This window comes from Panthera pardus, unplaced genomic scaffold (assembly GCF_024362965.1).
Source record: "Panthera pardus isolate Hobbes unplaced genomic scaffold, ASM2436296v1 HiC_scaffold_27, whole genome shotgun sequence".
Classification (NCBI taxonomy): Eukaryota; Metazoa; Chordata; class Mammalia; order Carnivora; family Felidae; genus Panthera; species Panthera pardus.
The window spans coordinates 81,943,299-81,958,041 of NW_026526843.1; the positions used below are offsets into that span (position 1 = coordinate 81,943,299).

The window sequence follows — 14,743 nt, forward strand, 5'->3', positions numbered from 1 at the left end:
TTAGCAAACACAGTTGCCCTAATCACATTGATCACCCCCCCACACACACACACACACACGTTTCCCTCAGCATTTTTCCCTTTAGCACACCCCAACATTTAAAAAGCCTTCTGCCTCTTGTTTCAGTGGAGTTGAGCTCTGTTCACTGGAAGATTCTATTCCTTACTGCAGTAGTCTGAATAAAATCTGTCTTGCCACTCTTAACAAATGTCCAGTTCTGTTTCTTTTTGATGTCATAAACTAACAAGATTGAAATTGTACATCAGGGTTAGTCAAGACATGCAGTCTCAGGGGTAACAAGAAGAAATTGAAGTAGAATCAAGAATACAAAACTATTATTTAGGGGATCATCTCGACTTATAATTAGTTCAGATGCATTTATTCACATGTATGAGGTTAAAGTGGAAACATATGGAGGAAGGAGAGGAAAAAAGATGAGACTTGGGCACAGTGTGAGCCATTTGGTTATGGACTAATGTTGTGAAACTGAGGCTAACCTAAAGGCACCTCAAAGTCTAATGGATAATCCTTTAAAGAATATGGTAGCCAGAAATCCAGCAAGAGCCATATAATGAAAAAGAGTAAGTGGGGCTCAGGTCCTTTCATAACTTAAAAAGTCTGTGCAAGGCTGACCCTGTCCTAAGTAGACTAGCCTTTTTTTTCTTAGAAAATTATGTCTCATGATGAAGGTTAGAGTTTGCTAGGCATGCATACTCCTAAGAATAAAGCTCCCATTTTTGTGCTGTCACTGTTCTCCATAGAAACAGTGATGTCATTAAGTAGGAGTTCTGGGGCCAGCTGGTGGGGAAGGCTTTAGGAGAGTATGGAGGGTTGAGGAAAGAAGCAACATCCTGTGTCAGACTAGAAGGGTCATCACAGCATCCAAATTAACAAGAAAAAAATCATCCCAAGGTCCTGTGAAACAGCCTACTCTAGTACTACCAAGGTAGGGGCATTTTCTAACTTCTCCTTGTTTTAATATAATTTATTGTCAAATTGGCTAACATACAGTGTATACAGTGTGCTCTTGGCTTTTGGGGTAGATTCTTGTGGTTCATCGCTTACATACAACACCTAGCACTCATCCCAACAAGTGCCATCCTCAATGCCCATCACCCATTTTTCCCTCTGACTTCTTTTTGACTAGCTAAGGGGGTGTCTTCGTGGTGAGGTGAAATCACAGAAGCTATTAAGGCAGCCTCCAACTTTCTATTTTTATACTTTTATTCAGGATATCCAGAAAGGACTTCAACATTTTTTGTTTCTACATAAATCCAAAGATCTCTTGCCACATAACTCTGAATCTCTAGTGGGAAACCCAAAGAGAAATAAGCTAAGATGTGAAAATTAATAGTTTTTTATTCATTAAGGCTGGTGGTAATTCTCTATGTGAAAAATACAGACCCCCACCAAACAGGTAACTAATATGATTAGATTGTTCTGGAAACAAGAAGAGGAAAGAGAATGGAAGTCTCAAGGGATTGTGAGCTGGACAAAATGTGAAATAAATATGTGTACCTTCCTAGAGAGAACAGAAAAGGGTTGTTGTACAGCAGACAGCCTCATGTGCTTTTGATGTGAAGGGCTACTGAGTTTGCCAGATTGCCACACCTTTGCTGAGGTTGCTAGTCTCAGGCATTGTGACCCAACCAATTATGTTGTCACACCCCCGGGTCAAAGGCAGCAGGGAAAAGCCTGGCCCATCAGTCTCATCCAACAGCTGACTGGGGTGGCAGCCAGCCGCAAGTGCCCAAGAACTTGGCACTGCCCACTTCCATCTAAAGGGGCACATCTCCCTTCTGGGTGGCACAGTTTCAGCGAAAAGCCTAAAATAACTTCATTATCAAGGTAATGAGTTCACAAATTTTATTTTTTTACAATTCTTTTGGATTTGGACTAAGGCTATATCCAAATCATATGAGGGACCTCTATGACTTTCCTTCTTTTTTCCTATGCTAGTCATCTCTAGTTTTTTTTAGAAAAGAAACTCCCTCTTATGAGTGGGTGTGGGAAGCCCTTTCCTAAAACTTTTTCAGGGGTGTGTAGACATTCTTGAAGTGAGAGCCCGAAAAGATCTGGGGGTGGGCAGTTGGGAATGGCAAAGGGTAGAAATGCAGTATCGTGTGAAAAGATAACCATCAGAGGATAGCTGTTATAAAAATGTTGAGAGAGAGGGAGAGGGAAGGAAGGAGGAAAGAGGAGGGCAAGGGAGGGAGGGAAGAAGGAGAGAGGAGGGCAGGGGAGAGAGGGGAGGGAGGGAAGAGAGGGGATGGCAGGGGAGGGAGGGAGGGAAGGAGAGAGGAGAGGAGGGAAGGAGAGAGGAAGGGAGGGGAGGGAAGGACAAAGGAGGGGAGGGAAAGAGAGAAGGGGAGGGAAGGAGAGAGAAGGGGAGGTAAGGGAGGGGAAGGAAGGAGGAGAGAGGAGGGCAGGGGTGAGGGAGGGAAGGATGGAGAAAGAGAGGAAGATAAGTAGGGAAGGAGGGAGAGGAAAGGAAGAAGGGAGGGGGGGAAGAAGAGTAAAGAGAGGGAGGGGAGGGAGGTAGAGGTTAAAAGGTTCTAAGTTTTTAAGGGAGTTGGGGAAAAGGAATTCAACTGCCCTCTAATAACTTGGCAAAAAGGCTTCTCTTGTTAAATTTTAAAAAGAAATCAAATTCAAGCTCCAGAAACCAAAACAATTCTACTGAGCTCTTAACTGTGTCTTCCTGAACATAGATCTGAGGTCTTACATAGCAAAAATCAATCAGTGGCCTCTGCCATTTCCTTTTTACTTTTAGTTCCAGGCCAGGGTGGGAGGTGGTGGGAGGTGGGGGGGTTGGAAGAAGTTGGCAGAGATTCTTTTTTCTTTCAAAAATAAAATTAAACTTGGCCTATGGGATCAGGGTCTGGTCTTCCCTCAGACATCTGTCTTTTGGTTATACTTACAGCTATTAGGAAGTTTTCTCAGCATTCATAAACTTGTTTTATGTTGGAATCTTCTATGTTGTTTTGATTAAAAGGGCTATTTATTTACTCTACTGGTGTTGACCCTAATCTTTTCCAATGGCCCTATGTAATAAGTATTACAGCTATTTACCTAATTTCATTTTCTTTGATGTAATGAGAAAGACTCTGGTTGAACTGGAGTTAGCTAAAATTCAGTTAAAGAGGATGAGATGAGCTTTATTCTTTGAGGTAACCTAGAGTGGGTAAACAGAAGTGGAGACACATGAGATCTAGTAGAGTTGGGTAGAAGTAAATCATTAAATTTAATTCCTAAAGTCCCTAGACCTCCTTTAAATTTGCTTCTCAGACTGCCATTTTTCCTGACTTGTTTCTCACAAATTAATATGATACTCCCATGATTCCAAATACTTGATGTAGGAAGTCTAAATTAAAGGAGACTATGGACTGTGCTAAATGATCCTGATTATCAAGTTCAAACATTTCATAGTTCCTTCCCCCATTGCTCACCCTTCCAGTTCCTAGTCTAAACCTAATTGAAACATACAGATGGGTTTCAGGAAGCCCTTCAGAGATTCTTACACAAACTCAGCCAGTTTCTAAAAGCATATATATAGTTATATAGTTATATAGCTTAGATAGTTATATAGTTATATATGGCTTTTAGAAACTGGCTGAGTATATATATATATATATATATATATATATATATATAACTATATATATATAGTTATATAGTTATATAGCTATATAGTTATATAGTTATATATTCAGATTTCTTTCCCTTCTCTTTACAGATGTCTGATGATATTGACTGGTTACATAGCCGCAGGGGCGTGTGCAAGGTTGATCTCCACAGCCCAAAAGGACAGCAAGATCAGGACCGGAAAGTCGTAAGTATAAAATTACCCCTACCAAGGAGTGGAAAGGATCAGTGTAGGAATATAGATATATTGGAGCCCAGGATAGACTAATGGACAGTGATACTGTGATGTCTCCAAGCAACCAAGCTCAACGACACAAGGACAAAGGGAGAGTCAGGACCAGGAGTGATGTAAAGGACCTGGGGCTGGAAGGTTAGGGGGGAGTCTGAGGGGGAGGGAGAAGTGGTGGTTGCCTAGTTACCAGCCCTTATTACCTAACACTTCTGAAGTCACAATGTCATCTAGCTACCAGTCAGTTACACTAAAGTGGGACTCCCTCAGGAGGGCAAAATACTTCATGCTCTGTTTCCCAAACTTCAAGTGATTTGCATAGTACTTCACATTTTTTTTATCTTGTTCCAGCACCACTCATACTATTATTTACTTAATACATATTTCTGCTATGTTTTTAAAAATTAATTTAAAATTCAAATACATTTAAAAATTACCATCACCCTAAGCATTATTGTCTGTAATACCACAGGTTCGATGTTTTAGTATGTATTTTCCAAATAAACAACAGCAAGTACACCTATTACATACAAACATCTATTTACGTACCACCTAAAATATTCTATATCATCAGTAGTAAAAATACCACATTTGGGGAACACTATAGCAGAAAGTGCTGTAAACTGGGAATCAATTAGAATCAACTTCTAATGAAAGTTCCACCTTTGAGTTTGTGTCGGTTGGGCAAGCCACCTCTCTTCTCAGTTTTCTTAATAAATGTGGATATTATATTTTGGGCTTCTGTCTGACAGGTAGGTATTCTCATTTATGAACTACAGAAATGCTTAGATTCTGTCTGCCTAGTAATAATCATATTAACATCTATTGAGTACTTACTGTGTACCGGCACTCTGCTAAAAGCTTTACATTCAGTATCTTAATTAGTCCTCACAAGAATCCTATAAGGTAAGTGCTATTGTCATCTCTCAGAAAGAAATTACAGTCTTTAGAGTTTTTCTAAATTCACCCTCCTAATTTGATACAGATATGCTTTGTCGATGTGTCTACCTTGAATGTGGAAGGTAAAGATCCTAAGGTGGGTATTCTCTGCTCCCCTCCCTTGGAATGGGTGGGAAACTGCTGAGTGGGTTTTATCAGCCACAGCATGAGAAAAGCGAAAGGCTGTAGCAGAGCGTGGAAAGGTGGAGGAGATTCAAATGGAAGGTCATTGTTCTTGTGAGCTCAGGATCCCTGGTTCAGAATTTACTGTCACTCTAGATACCAAATCTCATTTTAGAAGCCACTTAAGTTGTTGGTAGGGCTGAAAGAATTAACACATAGAAAATAGCATGTCAGAAGCGAAATTAAAAAAAAAAAAAACCTGTCCAAAAGTTTGATGATTAACAGAATATGATTCCTGAGACTGACAGCTTTGTGAATACCTTCTGTGGGGCTTGGGAAAGGGGAGTAGTAATTTGTGGAGGGAACTTTATCATTCTTCAAAGACTAGAGAGCACTACAGTCCTACCTCTCCTTCAGAAAGAAAAGCATAATAGGAGACATAACATTCATACTTTGAAGTGGTAGCCTAGGAGGGCAGCCTAGAGAAGTCTCAAAAACCAACTGTTCATAAAAATCTTATCCCTTAATTCCATAGGATACTGCTGGTTCCAGTTCAGAAGGTGACTTAAACCTGGGGAATCTAGAAGAAAAAGAGATTATTGTCATCAAGGATACTGAGAAGCAAGACCAGTCTAAGGTATACTTAGTCTCTGAGCTCACCCTTTCTAATTCTTAGGTCTAATTCTTAGACCTGAATGCTGAGTCTGAGGACTCTGGTTCACAGATAGTAAGATAATTATTGTCAAACATGCCCATAAATTTGAATACTATGACATTCTAGAGAACACAGTCCTAAGTTCAGAGTAACGGTAAGTTCAATGCTCAGGTATCTAACAATGGCACTAATCACAAAGGCTCATAATGCCCTTTCCTGATTTCAGGTACGTACTCCAAACATAACTTTGCTATTCTTATCCTAATTAGGATGTGGGCTTATAAGCAAGATCCTTTGCATTATTCTTTGCTGGCTTGTAATAGACTTGTGTGCCCCACATTGCCCAGAGACCAAGAAGGAAGAATGAGGATATGGAGCAGAGAGAATCCACAACAACCAAGAACTGTAGTTGCCTTGTTCCTACCCTGTTGTCCAAGAGATTACCTAGGCTATTGGATAGCATAAAGTTAGAAACAATTAGAATTGTATGCCCCTGTCACATATAGAATCCTTTTGTTTTTGTGTAAGGATTATATCTGTTGGGCCTCTGGTTTGGGGTAGGCATTAGAGTACATGACAAGTCATCCCCACAGTCCTACAAGCTCAGAGCGGCTGGTATTGGCACAGGATATTTGGCTTTAGTGCAAAACAGTCAAATGTTTCTTGTTCTATGTTCCTAGGCTCATGTTATAATGAGAAACATCATTTCTGGCCCCCCAGGCACCTTTTGAATGATGAGTGTAACCCCTAAGGAAGGAAAAGCCAGTTGCAAAATATTCTCTAAATAGTTTTGAGTTCAGTTGGGGGTGGCCAACTCAATTTTGGAGCCTCAAGAAAGGGATAAATTATACCTGGTGTTTATTTTTAAAAGAGCAGCCCATATTTCCTACACACAAGGCAGATACCCTTGATTGTATCAAGCCCATTTGCAAAAATTGAACTTATCATGACCTCACGTTTCCAGGAATTCCATGAAAAGACAGGAGATGAAGCAATCAAAGGGGCAAAGAGGGCCATGGCACTTAGCACTGAGTAGAAAAAGTATATAATACATATACACATACCCAGACATGGGCATACACAGTCACAAGCATATAAATCTACACAAAGTGACATATACATTGATACATACATCTATATACATTAACAAAAAGGAATTTATACAAGCAATGACATACTCATGCCTGGCTACCTGTGACATTGACAAACACACATAAGCACTAATCTAACAAATTTATGTATTTGACCTATTCATAAACAGTGATATACAGTCATACAGAGTCAGATACCTTGGCACGCCCACATGTGACACATATAAACATCCACATATATATATATCCATGCACACTATGCATAAACATATACTCACACACATTAACACCCATAACCCTTGATCAAAACATTGGTGACCATACAGACTCAGGTATAAGCATACACACCTATAAATATACTTCATGTTGATACACACCCATACAAACTTAAACAAAATGATACATAGTCACTAACTCTCTTTGAATGCATTGATACACACATCCATACAAATGCAATAACATCCCCACTCATGTATTCACACACAAACGCAAATGCGAGGGTGTGTGTACTAATACACACTCTCACGCACTGACCTAGCATATAAATAGAGCATAAGTGATACCCAATTTATTGACAGACTACATAGTCATTATTCAATCACCTATTTCCACACAGTCATATTTTAACATACACATATTAATATAGTATGCATTAATTATACATGAATATATTAATGAGTGTGTATGTTACTATGTGAATATATGCAGTAATATACACAAATGCATTTATGGCTGCATGATACATGCTACTGGATTTATATCATAAATATATGCATATCATTCAAATTGGCACTTGCTTATTTACATATTCTCAGATACACTGACATACACACTCTCATGTTTACATTCCCACACATGTACAACATATACACAGTAACATGCACATGTGGCAGTGGGTATCGATGTCAACATATTACACATCCTTATACCTACTCAAACATGTGCACTGACATACACATATACACACACATATACACACGCACATCTTCACACACAATACAGTCTGACACATTCTCACATCTATTGAAATGTTCACACTTATGAATTGCTATATTAATATGCATATGCACACAATGGATACATGGATACATTTTTGACACATATTGAGATAAGCACACATACACAGATGAAATTGGCAAATATATTGCTAACAATCAGGTGTAGTTAAGTGTACCAATGTATATACTCTGATTTTTTGTGGCTGCCACTTGTGTTTGAACATGTATTAATGGTTATAATTGTATGTTAAGTTCCCATGCAAATTCTAAAGGCCAAATCCCTAATCTGTGTGGTTTAGAAGATATATCTTCTAAATAAAATGAGCGAAAGAAGTACCCTACCCAAACTCTTATGGATAGGTGTTCTTCTTTTTTTAGACGGAGGGATCTGTGTGTCTTTTCAAACAAGCTCCCTCTGATCCCATAAGTGTCCTCAATTGGCTTCTGAATGACCTCCAGAAGTATGCCTTGGGCTTCCAGCATGCACTGAGCCCCTCAGCCTCTAGCTGTAAACACAAAGTAGGAGACACAGAAGACAAAAATCACAAATTACCCTCTGAGAACTGCTACAGCGTCTATGCCGACCAACTAAACATAGATTATTTGGCCAACGGACCTCAACGGCTATGTCTAGAAACTACAGCAGCCAAAAACACCAACAATAACCAGAGTCCTTCCACTCCTCCAGCCAAATCTCCTAGCAATCAGAGGGCAGTTATTTCCCCTGATGGCGAATGTTCTATGGATGACCTTTCCTTCTATGTCAACCGACTATCTTCTCTGGTAATCCAGATGGCTCATAAGGAAATCCAGGAGAAGTTGGAAGGTGGAAGCAAGTGCCTTCATCATTCTATCTATTCATCCCCCGGGGAAAAGGGTAAAAACAGCCCTCGAAGTGCTGTGAGGAAGATCGCTTCTGAAATGGCCCATGATGCTGTGGAACTGACCTCTGAAGAAATGCGGGGCACTGGGGAGGAGTGCAGGGAAGGTGGCCAGAAAACCTTTCTGTATAGTGAATTGTCCAACAAGAACAAGGGTGGTGACAAACAGATGTGTCAAAGAGACAGCAAAGAATTTGCAGATTCTATCAGCAAAGGGCTCATGGTTTATGCAAATCAGGTGGCATCTGACATGATTGTCTCTGTTATGAAGACCTTGAAAATACATAGCTCTGGGAAGCAAGTTCCAGCCTGTGTGGTCCTGAAGAGGGTGTTGTTAAAACACACCAAAGAAATTGTGTCTGATTTGATTGATTCCTGCATGAAGAACCTGCATAATATCACTGGGGTCCTGATGACTGACTCAGACTTTGTCTCAGCGGTCAAGAGGAATCTGTTCAACCACGGAAAACAAAATGCTGCAGATATCATGGAAGCCATGCTGAAGCGTCTGGTCAGTGCTCTTCTTGGGGAGAAGAAGGAGACCAAATCACAGAGTCTGTCATATGCATCCTTGAAAGCTGGGTCCCATGATCCCAAATGCAAAAACCAAAGTCTTGAATTCTCAGCTATGAAAGCTGAGATGAAGGGGAAGGACAAAGGCAAGATGAAACCAGAGCAGTGCAAGTCATTGACCAGTGCCGAGAAAGTCGGTGAACACATCCTCAAGGAGGGCCTGACCATGTGGAACCAAAAGCAAGGAAACCAAGGCAAGATGCCTGGCAAAGCATGTGCCAATATGGAGGAAAATAGAGAAAAGATCAGCCCTTCCACAGATTCGCTGGCAAAGGACTTGATTGTGTCTGCCCTTATGTTGATCCAGTACCATCTGACCCAGCAGGCCAAAGGCAAAGATGCATTAGAAGACGAGTGTCCTAGTTCCACCATGGGCTATATGACTCAGAGTGCCCAATATGAAAAGTGTGCAAGTGGCCAAAGCGCCAAGGCACTTCCAATGAAACATCTAGAATCTCGTGAAGCTCCTGGACCATCCACCTCTCTAAAGGAAAATCAACAGCTGGACTCCCAGAAGCTCGATATGTCAAACATTGTTTTAACGCTGATCCAGAAACTGCTTAGTGAAAGCCCCTTCAACTGTGATGACCCATGTGAAGGTGAGAACAAGCGTTCTGAGCCCAGAACAAGCAAAGCAGTTTCCATGTCTAAGAGACCTGACAGACGGGAAGAAAAATACCAGGACAATCAAGAACTTGACTCTACCACTGGCATGAAGCAAGTGAACCGCCAATTTATAGATCAACTGGTAGAATCTGTGATGAAGCTGTGCCTTATCATGGCTAAGTATAGTAATAACAGGGCAGCCCTTGCTGAGTTGGAAGAACAAGCAGCCTTGGCAAACAACCCCAATTACCAGGTTGGTGGCTCCAGATACAGTCATGATGGTGTGATGCCACAGACCCATCAACACTCAACTGGGCCTGAAGTCATAGTTAATAATCAGTGCTCAACCAGTAACTTGCAGAAACAGCTCCAGGCTGTCCTGCAGTGGATCGCAGCCTCCCAATTTAACGTGCCCATGTTGTACTTCACGGGAGATGATGATGGACAACTGGAGAAGGTAAGCAATGCAATAGACACAAGAAGAAAAGAGGGTTGGGATTGGCAGGGGCAGGGAGGCAGCATTGTACTTAGAACCCAAGAGCAGCCCAATTTTTTTCCAAGCCTGTTCTTTACTGTGCACTTCATGAATTACTTTCATTTTGTAAAAAGACAGAAGTGGTGAATCATTAAGTGGGGCTCTGGATATCTCAAGGCCTGTGCACTTCTACAAGAGGAGGAGAGTAAAATTAGCTCATTTTATCAGTGATCCTTTCAACAAACTATTTGGTAACACATCGGGGAACAATTTTTGAGTCATGTTTTGAGTTTGAAGGCCCTCAAAGGATTAGAGACAGAAAAAAAAAGAAAAAGGGAGCTACGGAGCTCCTTCCCAAACTCACGGGTCCTGCATGTGTCCCAAGAGTACTTGCCTCCTTAAATTTTTTGCCCTACGCACCTCACTTACTTCATCCTAGTCTTGGTCTTGCCTTCCAGTCTCATACCAGCATTCATACACATACTGCTTCTCTCTCCTCTCTCTCTCTCTCTCTTTCTCTCTCTCTCTCTCTCTCTCTCTCTCTCTCTCACACACACACACACACACACACACACATCTCACAGCTGTGTTTCCTACATTAGATGGGTTCAAGAGAAATAAAACACTGAACCAAAATTATTTTCAGTCCAAGACCAGGAGATTGTCTCTACTTCCAATCACATACTTTTTCAGGGAAGCTGGGGAATGGCAACCCCTAACACTGACCTAGCAATCATCACAGACTAATTGAAGGATCTAGCACCTATCAGAAGTATTTGGTGAACACAATTGATTCCAGAGTTTGTTTTCTGAAGCTCAAAAAGAAAGTCCTGTGGCATTTTGATCTATGTCATTAGAGGAGGGCTGAGGTAAAAGGAAAGCCATGTCAGAAGCCTCCAGTCCTGCAACTGTGTCAGACTTTAATCCTAGAATCATGGCTCACTTTATCCATCTAGGTCCCTTCTCCAAAAGCATCATGTGACTCAAGCTACCTCTGCTCTCTCCACAGCTTCCTGAAGTTTCAGCTAAGGCAGCAGAGAAGGGGTACAGTGTAGGAGATCTTCTTCACGAGGTCATGAAGTTTGCCAAGGAACGACAACTGGATGAAGCCGTGGGAAACATGGCTAAGAAACAACTGCTAGACTGGTTGCTCACTAACCTGTGAGCTAACAACTCCTTTGACTCCTCTCCTTTACTCCCCTAGCAGCATTCCATCCCAGCCTGAACATCTCCACCATCAGGCCAGTGAACTGCACACCACATGATTGTATCTCCTAATACATCTGAGCAGTTGGACTGTGCAAATACAGGGTGTCCAAAAGCTGGGCAATAACATGAATAAAAAAAATTTTAAAAAACGTGTAATTGTTTTCTTGATCAGATAGACCTGACGCAAGGTAGGAGAATGGGTTTAATTCCAAGGACCTGGTGATACAGTGTTGGACATGTGTCCAGTTCTCACCCTGGCTTCTTTTCTGAGCACCCAAGACCCAGGGCTATAACATATGTCCCAAGTCCCCAAGCAACCTGGTTTGTCCAAATCTCAATATACAATCTCTTTAGAGTTTCTTCACCTGTGGTCTCCCTATTTCTCTCAGAATTTCATAACTAACTTGATAATTCCTCTTCTAATCCCAAGGATGCAACCTTCTTGGGTTTTGTTAAGATTTTGAAGATGGGCTATCTTACATGAAATCTAACTGAAGAAAGAAAGTATATTACCCATGGACATTGCTCCCCCTTGCCTCACACACACCCTCACTGTTTACTGCACATGGATAGATACTATCCAGAACTACAATGGGATCTGATCCTCCCCTACATGTGAATAAAGCTTTCTTAGAAGTCATTTACTTCAATTGATGAGATTTCCTGGTCTTCCATCAGTCTGAGAGAAAATCTTTCTGAGAATAAAGCTACAGGATGGTAAATTCATAGCCACCCTATGTGAATCCCAACGTCTCTTTTGAGACCAGCGCTAAATCCTCAGATTGGCTGCATGCTTCTCAGAGGTCAATCATAATGCTAGAATTCATTACAAGTAAGATCAAGACTGGGGTTTCGGTTCTGTGGTCCTCTGTTAGCTAGTTTGCTGTGGCATGCTCTGGTGCCTTTGAGATGCTGTGGCTTACTTACAAGTGCAGGATGTGACATCCTTCGGATTCAGAAGTCAATACTTTTGCCTCTTACTAGTCACATGGCTTTATAGAGTCACCTAGACCCAGCTTGTTTATCTGTAAAGTATAGCTAAAAATTACCTTCACTGTTTAGAGGTTCAAGTAGAGAAATGGATGGGAAGATGCTTTGCACAGGAGAATCTTGTTACAAGTGTAGCTATATGAAGGAAGTTGTACCCTGCAAAGCCCATCTAACACGGTTTCAAGTGCTATTGATATGCTTTCAAACTGAAAGCAAGGTTCTCTGAGTAGGGGACCCACAGAGGCACTTTTTAGGGGAGGTAAGAGGCACAGAGGCAAACATTGCCAACTTCTCCACAATGTCTGGACCAGTTAGAAGTAAAGACAGGCCTCTTCAAAGCAGGACTTTTGAAACTCCCCAATTCATACGAAAGCTAATCAAACCTTTTCCAGTCACACCCGCCCCATGAAAAAGCTTTGGAGTTGAGCTACCACAGATCCTTCTCCTTCTCCTTGAAGAAAATCCTTAATAAACAAATCCTGGGACCAGGGCTGGATTTCTGATGACTCAATCCTCCTTGAGCACAGCTGGGTCCTATAGTAGTTTACTTCCTTGATTAGCTTGGCTCTTCACTTGCTCCTGATTTTTATTATGAGCCGGCCTTGGGGATTCCTTGGAACATGGAAATAGAGCAAAGGAAGTTATATGTTCTGCTAAATGAGGGGAGTTGGGGCAAACAGTCTCTAAGGACCCACTAAGGTCCTTAAACACTAAGAGAAAAAGTGTTTCTCTTCCATAATTTCTCAAGGAAACTTGTGTGGATGAGGTAAGATTAGGGTGAGGAAACTTGATTTTTGCCAGAGCTGACAGATTCCAGCAGAAAGAAATGCTTTGGACCACAGAGGGCCCTGACAAGGGTCTGGAGGAGCTCAACAGTCCTTGGGATTTATTCCTGGAGGGTGAGGCCCTGGCCTTTCACCTCTAAATGGAGAAGTGATCCCAGGCACCCTATTGGCAATGTGGCCATGCTCAATGGCAGCAGTTGAAAATAGACAAGGACTTTGGCTGAGCAGAGAGCCCCACATGTAGTAGTAAAGGGATGATAGAAGCAGAAGGAGGATTACCTGAGCATCTCCTGGTGGGTGATGAACTGGCTTGAAATATCTGACAGTTGTAGTGTCTCTGAACATCAGGCTTTCATTTCAAATGGAAGTTGTGAGCAAACATCATCCGGAAAGTTATAGCAGGGCCAAGACTAGGTTGAGGTGAGGTGAGCGAGGCACTTGCCTCAGGGACAAAATTTAAGGGGGAAACCAAAACTCAGTAATCAAAATAAACGTTTTAATGCACTATTTTGAAAAATTGAAATTAATGACCCCCAAATCCATGCTGAACAAAATATCAAAAATTGTAACAGGGAGGATCAGTAACAGTGCCATACCAAACGATAATGGAGCATGAGGTAAAAGGAAAAATTGGTAAGACTGACTTTACGGGAGTAACACTTCCTGGGAGATTTCCAAGGCAATAGAGAATGTATTGCCCCAAAACCCGTATCAGTACAAAAAAGCAACAAGGAATTAAGTCCCTGCTTTAAAAACTCAGGAAGAGAACAAACAACAGATCAAACAAGTTTGGGAAAAGAGAAATAAAATTTGGATCAAGGAGGACTAAACAAAGAAAACAAAGTTTCACTTAAACCTTAAAAAATTCAGGGGTGAGGAGAGGGGTGTTTCAGGGTTTTCTCCCTTGCTTAACCTGAGAGTACATTGTTGCAAACAAAAGCTCGTATTATTTTAATTCTGGTTAAAGACAGGAATCACATAAGATTTTCCCTGTTAAAATTCTATAAAATAGTTCTATAATGAAGGAAGAAAAATAAGTAAAAAGTACAAATATAAGAGAGGGAGAAATAAAAATGCCACTTCTCCATAAGATATATTTATTCATCCATGAAAAGCATATTCCCAAATACCAGAGGTAATGAATGAGTTTTGCAAAGGTATAGGATAAAAGATACTTGTGAGTTGTAAGAATCTGCTATCAACTAAAATAATTCCAGCTGCTTTCTCCCCAGGCACTTAGAGACATGTTCCCCAGCAATAAAGTGTCTGTGTTGTCAGAACATGAAAAAAAATCTGAAAGAATCTGTCAAATTTCTATATCCTAGAGCCACCCAGCCGAAAAGGGGAGAGTCTAATTGCCACCGTGACAATAATATTAAACACTTGGTAATTAAGGAAGGCAAGAAATGACATTTACAGAGCACTTACTGAGTGCCAGACAGGCCTAGTGCTTTAATTTGTTCAAACACCTCATAAGACGGTTTCCTATTAGACGTTTTTACAGATGAGAAATTAGGGACTCAGGTTTAAAGCCCTCCTTCTAG

General features: G+C 41.1%; 1 protein-coding gene across 2 annotated transcripts; it reads left to right on the plus strand.

The window, feature by feature from the left end:
- The first annotated feature begins 817 nt into the window (after positions 1–817).
- AKAP4 (A-kinase anchoring protein 4) lies at positions 818–11,567 on the plus strand. Of its 2 annotated transcripts, none has more exons than XM_019417504.2 (6): positions 818–946; positions 3,737–3,832; positions 4,860–4,910; positions 5,472–5,573; positions 8,059–10,197; positions 11,225–11,567. In XM_019417504.2, the coding sequence occupies exons 2-6, from the start codon at positions 3,737–3,739 to the stop codon at positions 11,378–11,380; spliced, it is 2,544 nt and encodes an 847-aa protein (XP_019273049.2). In that variant the 5' UTR covers positions 818–946; the 3' UTR covers positions 11,381–11,567. The 2 variants fall into 2 exon arrangements, with proteins under 2 accessions (XP_019273049.2, XP_019273047.2); XM_019417502.2 differs by lacking the exon at positions 818–946 and adding an exon at positions 1,722–1,848.
- Positions 11,568–14,743: the final 3,176 nt, after the last annotated feature.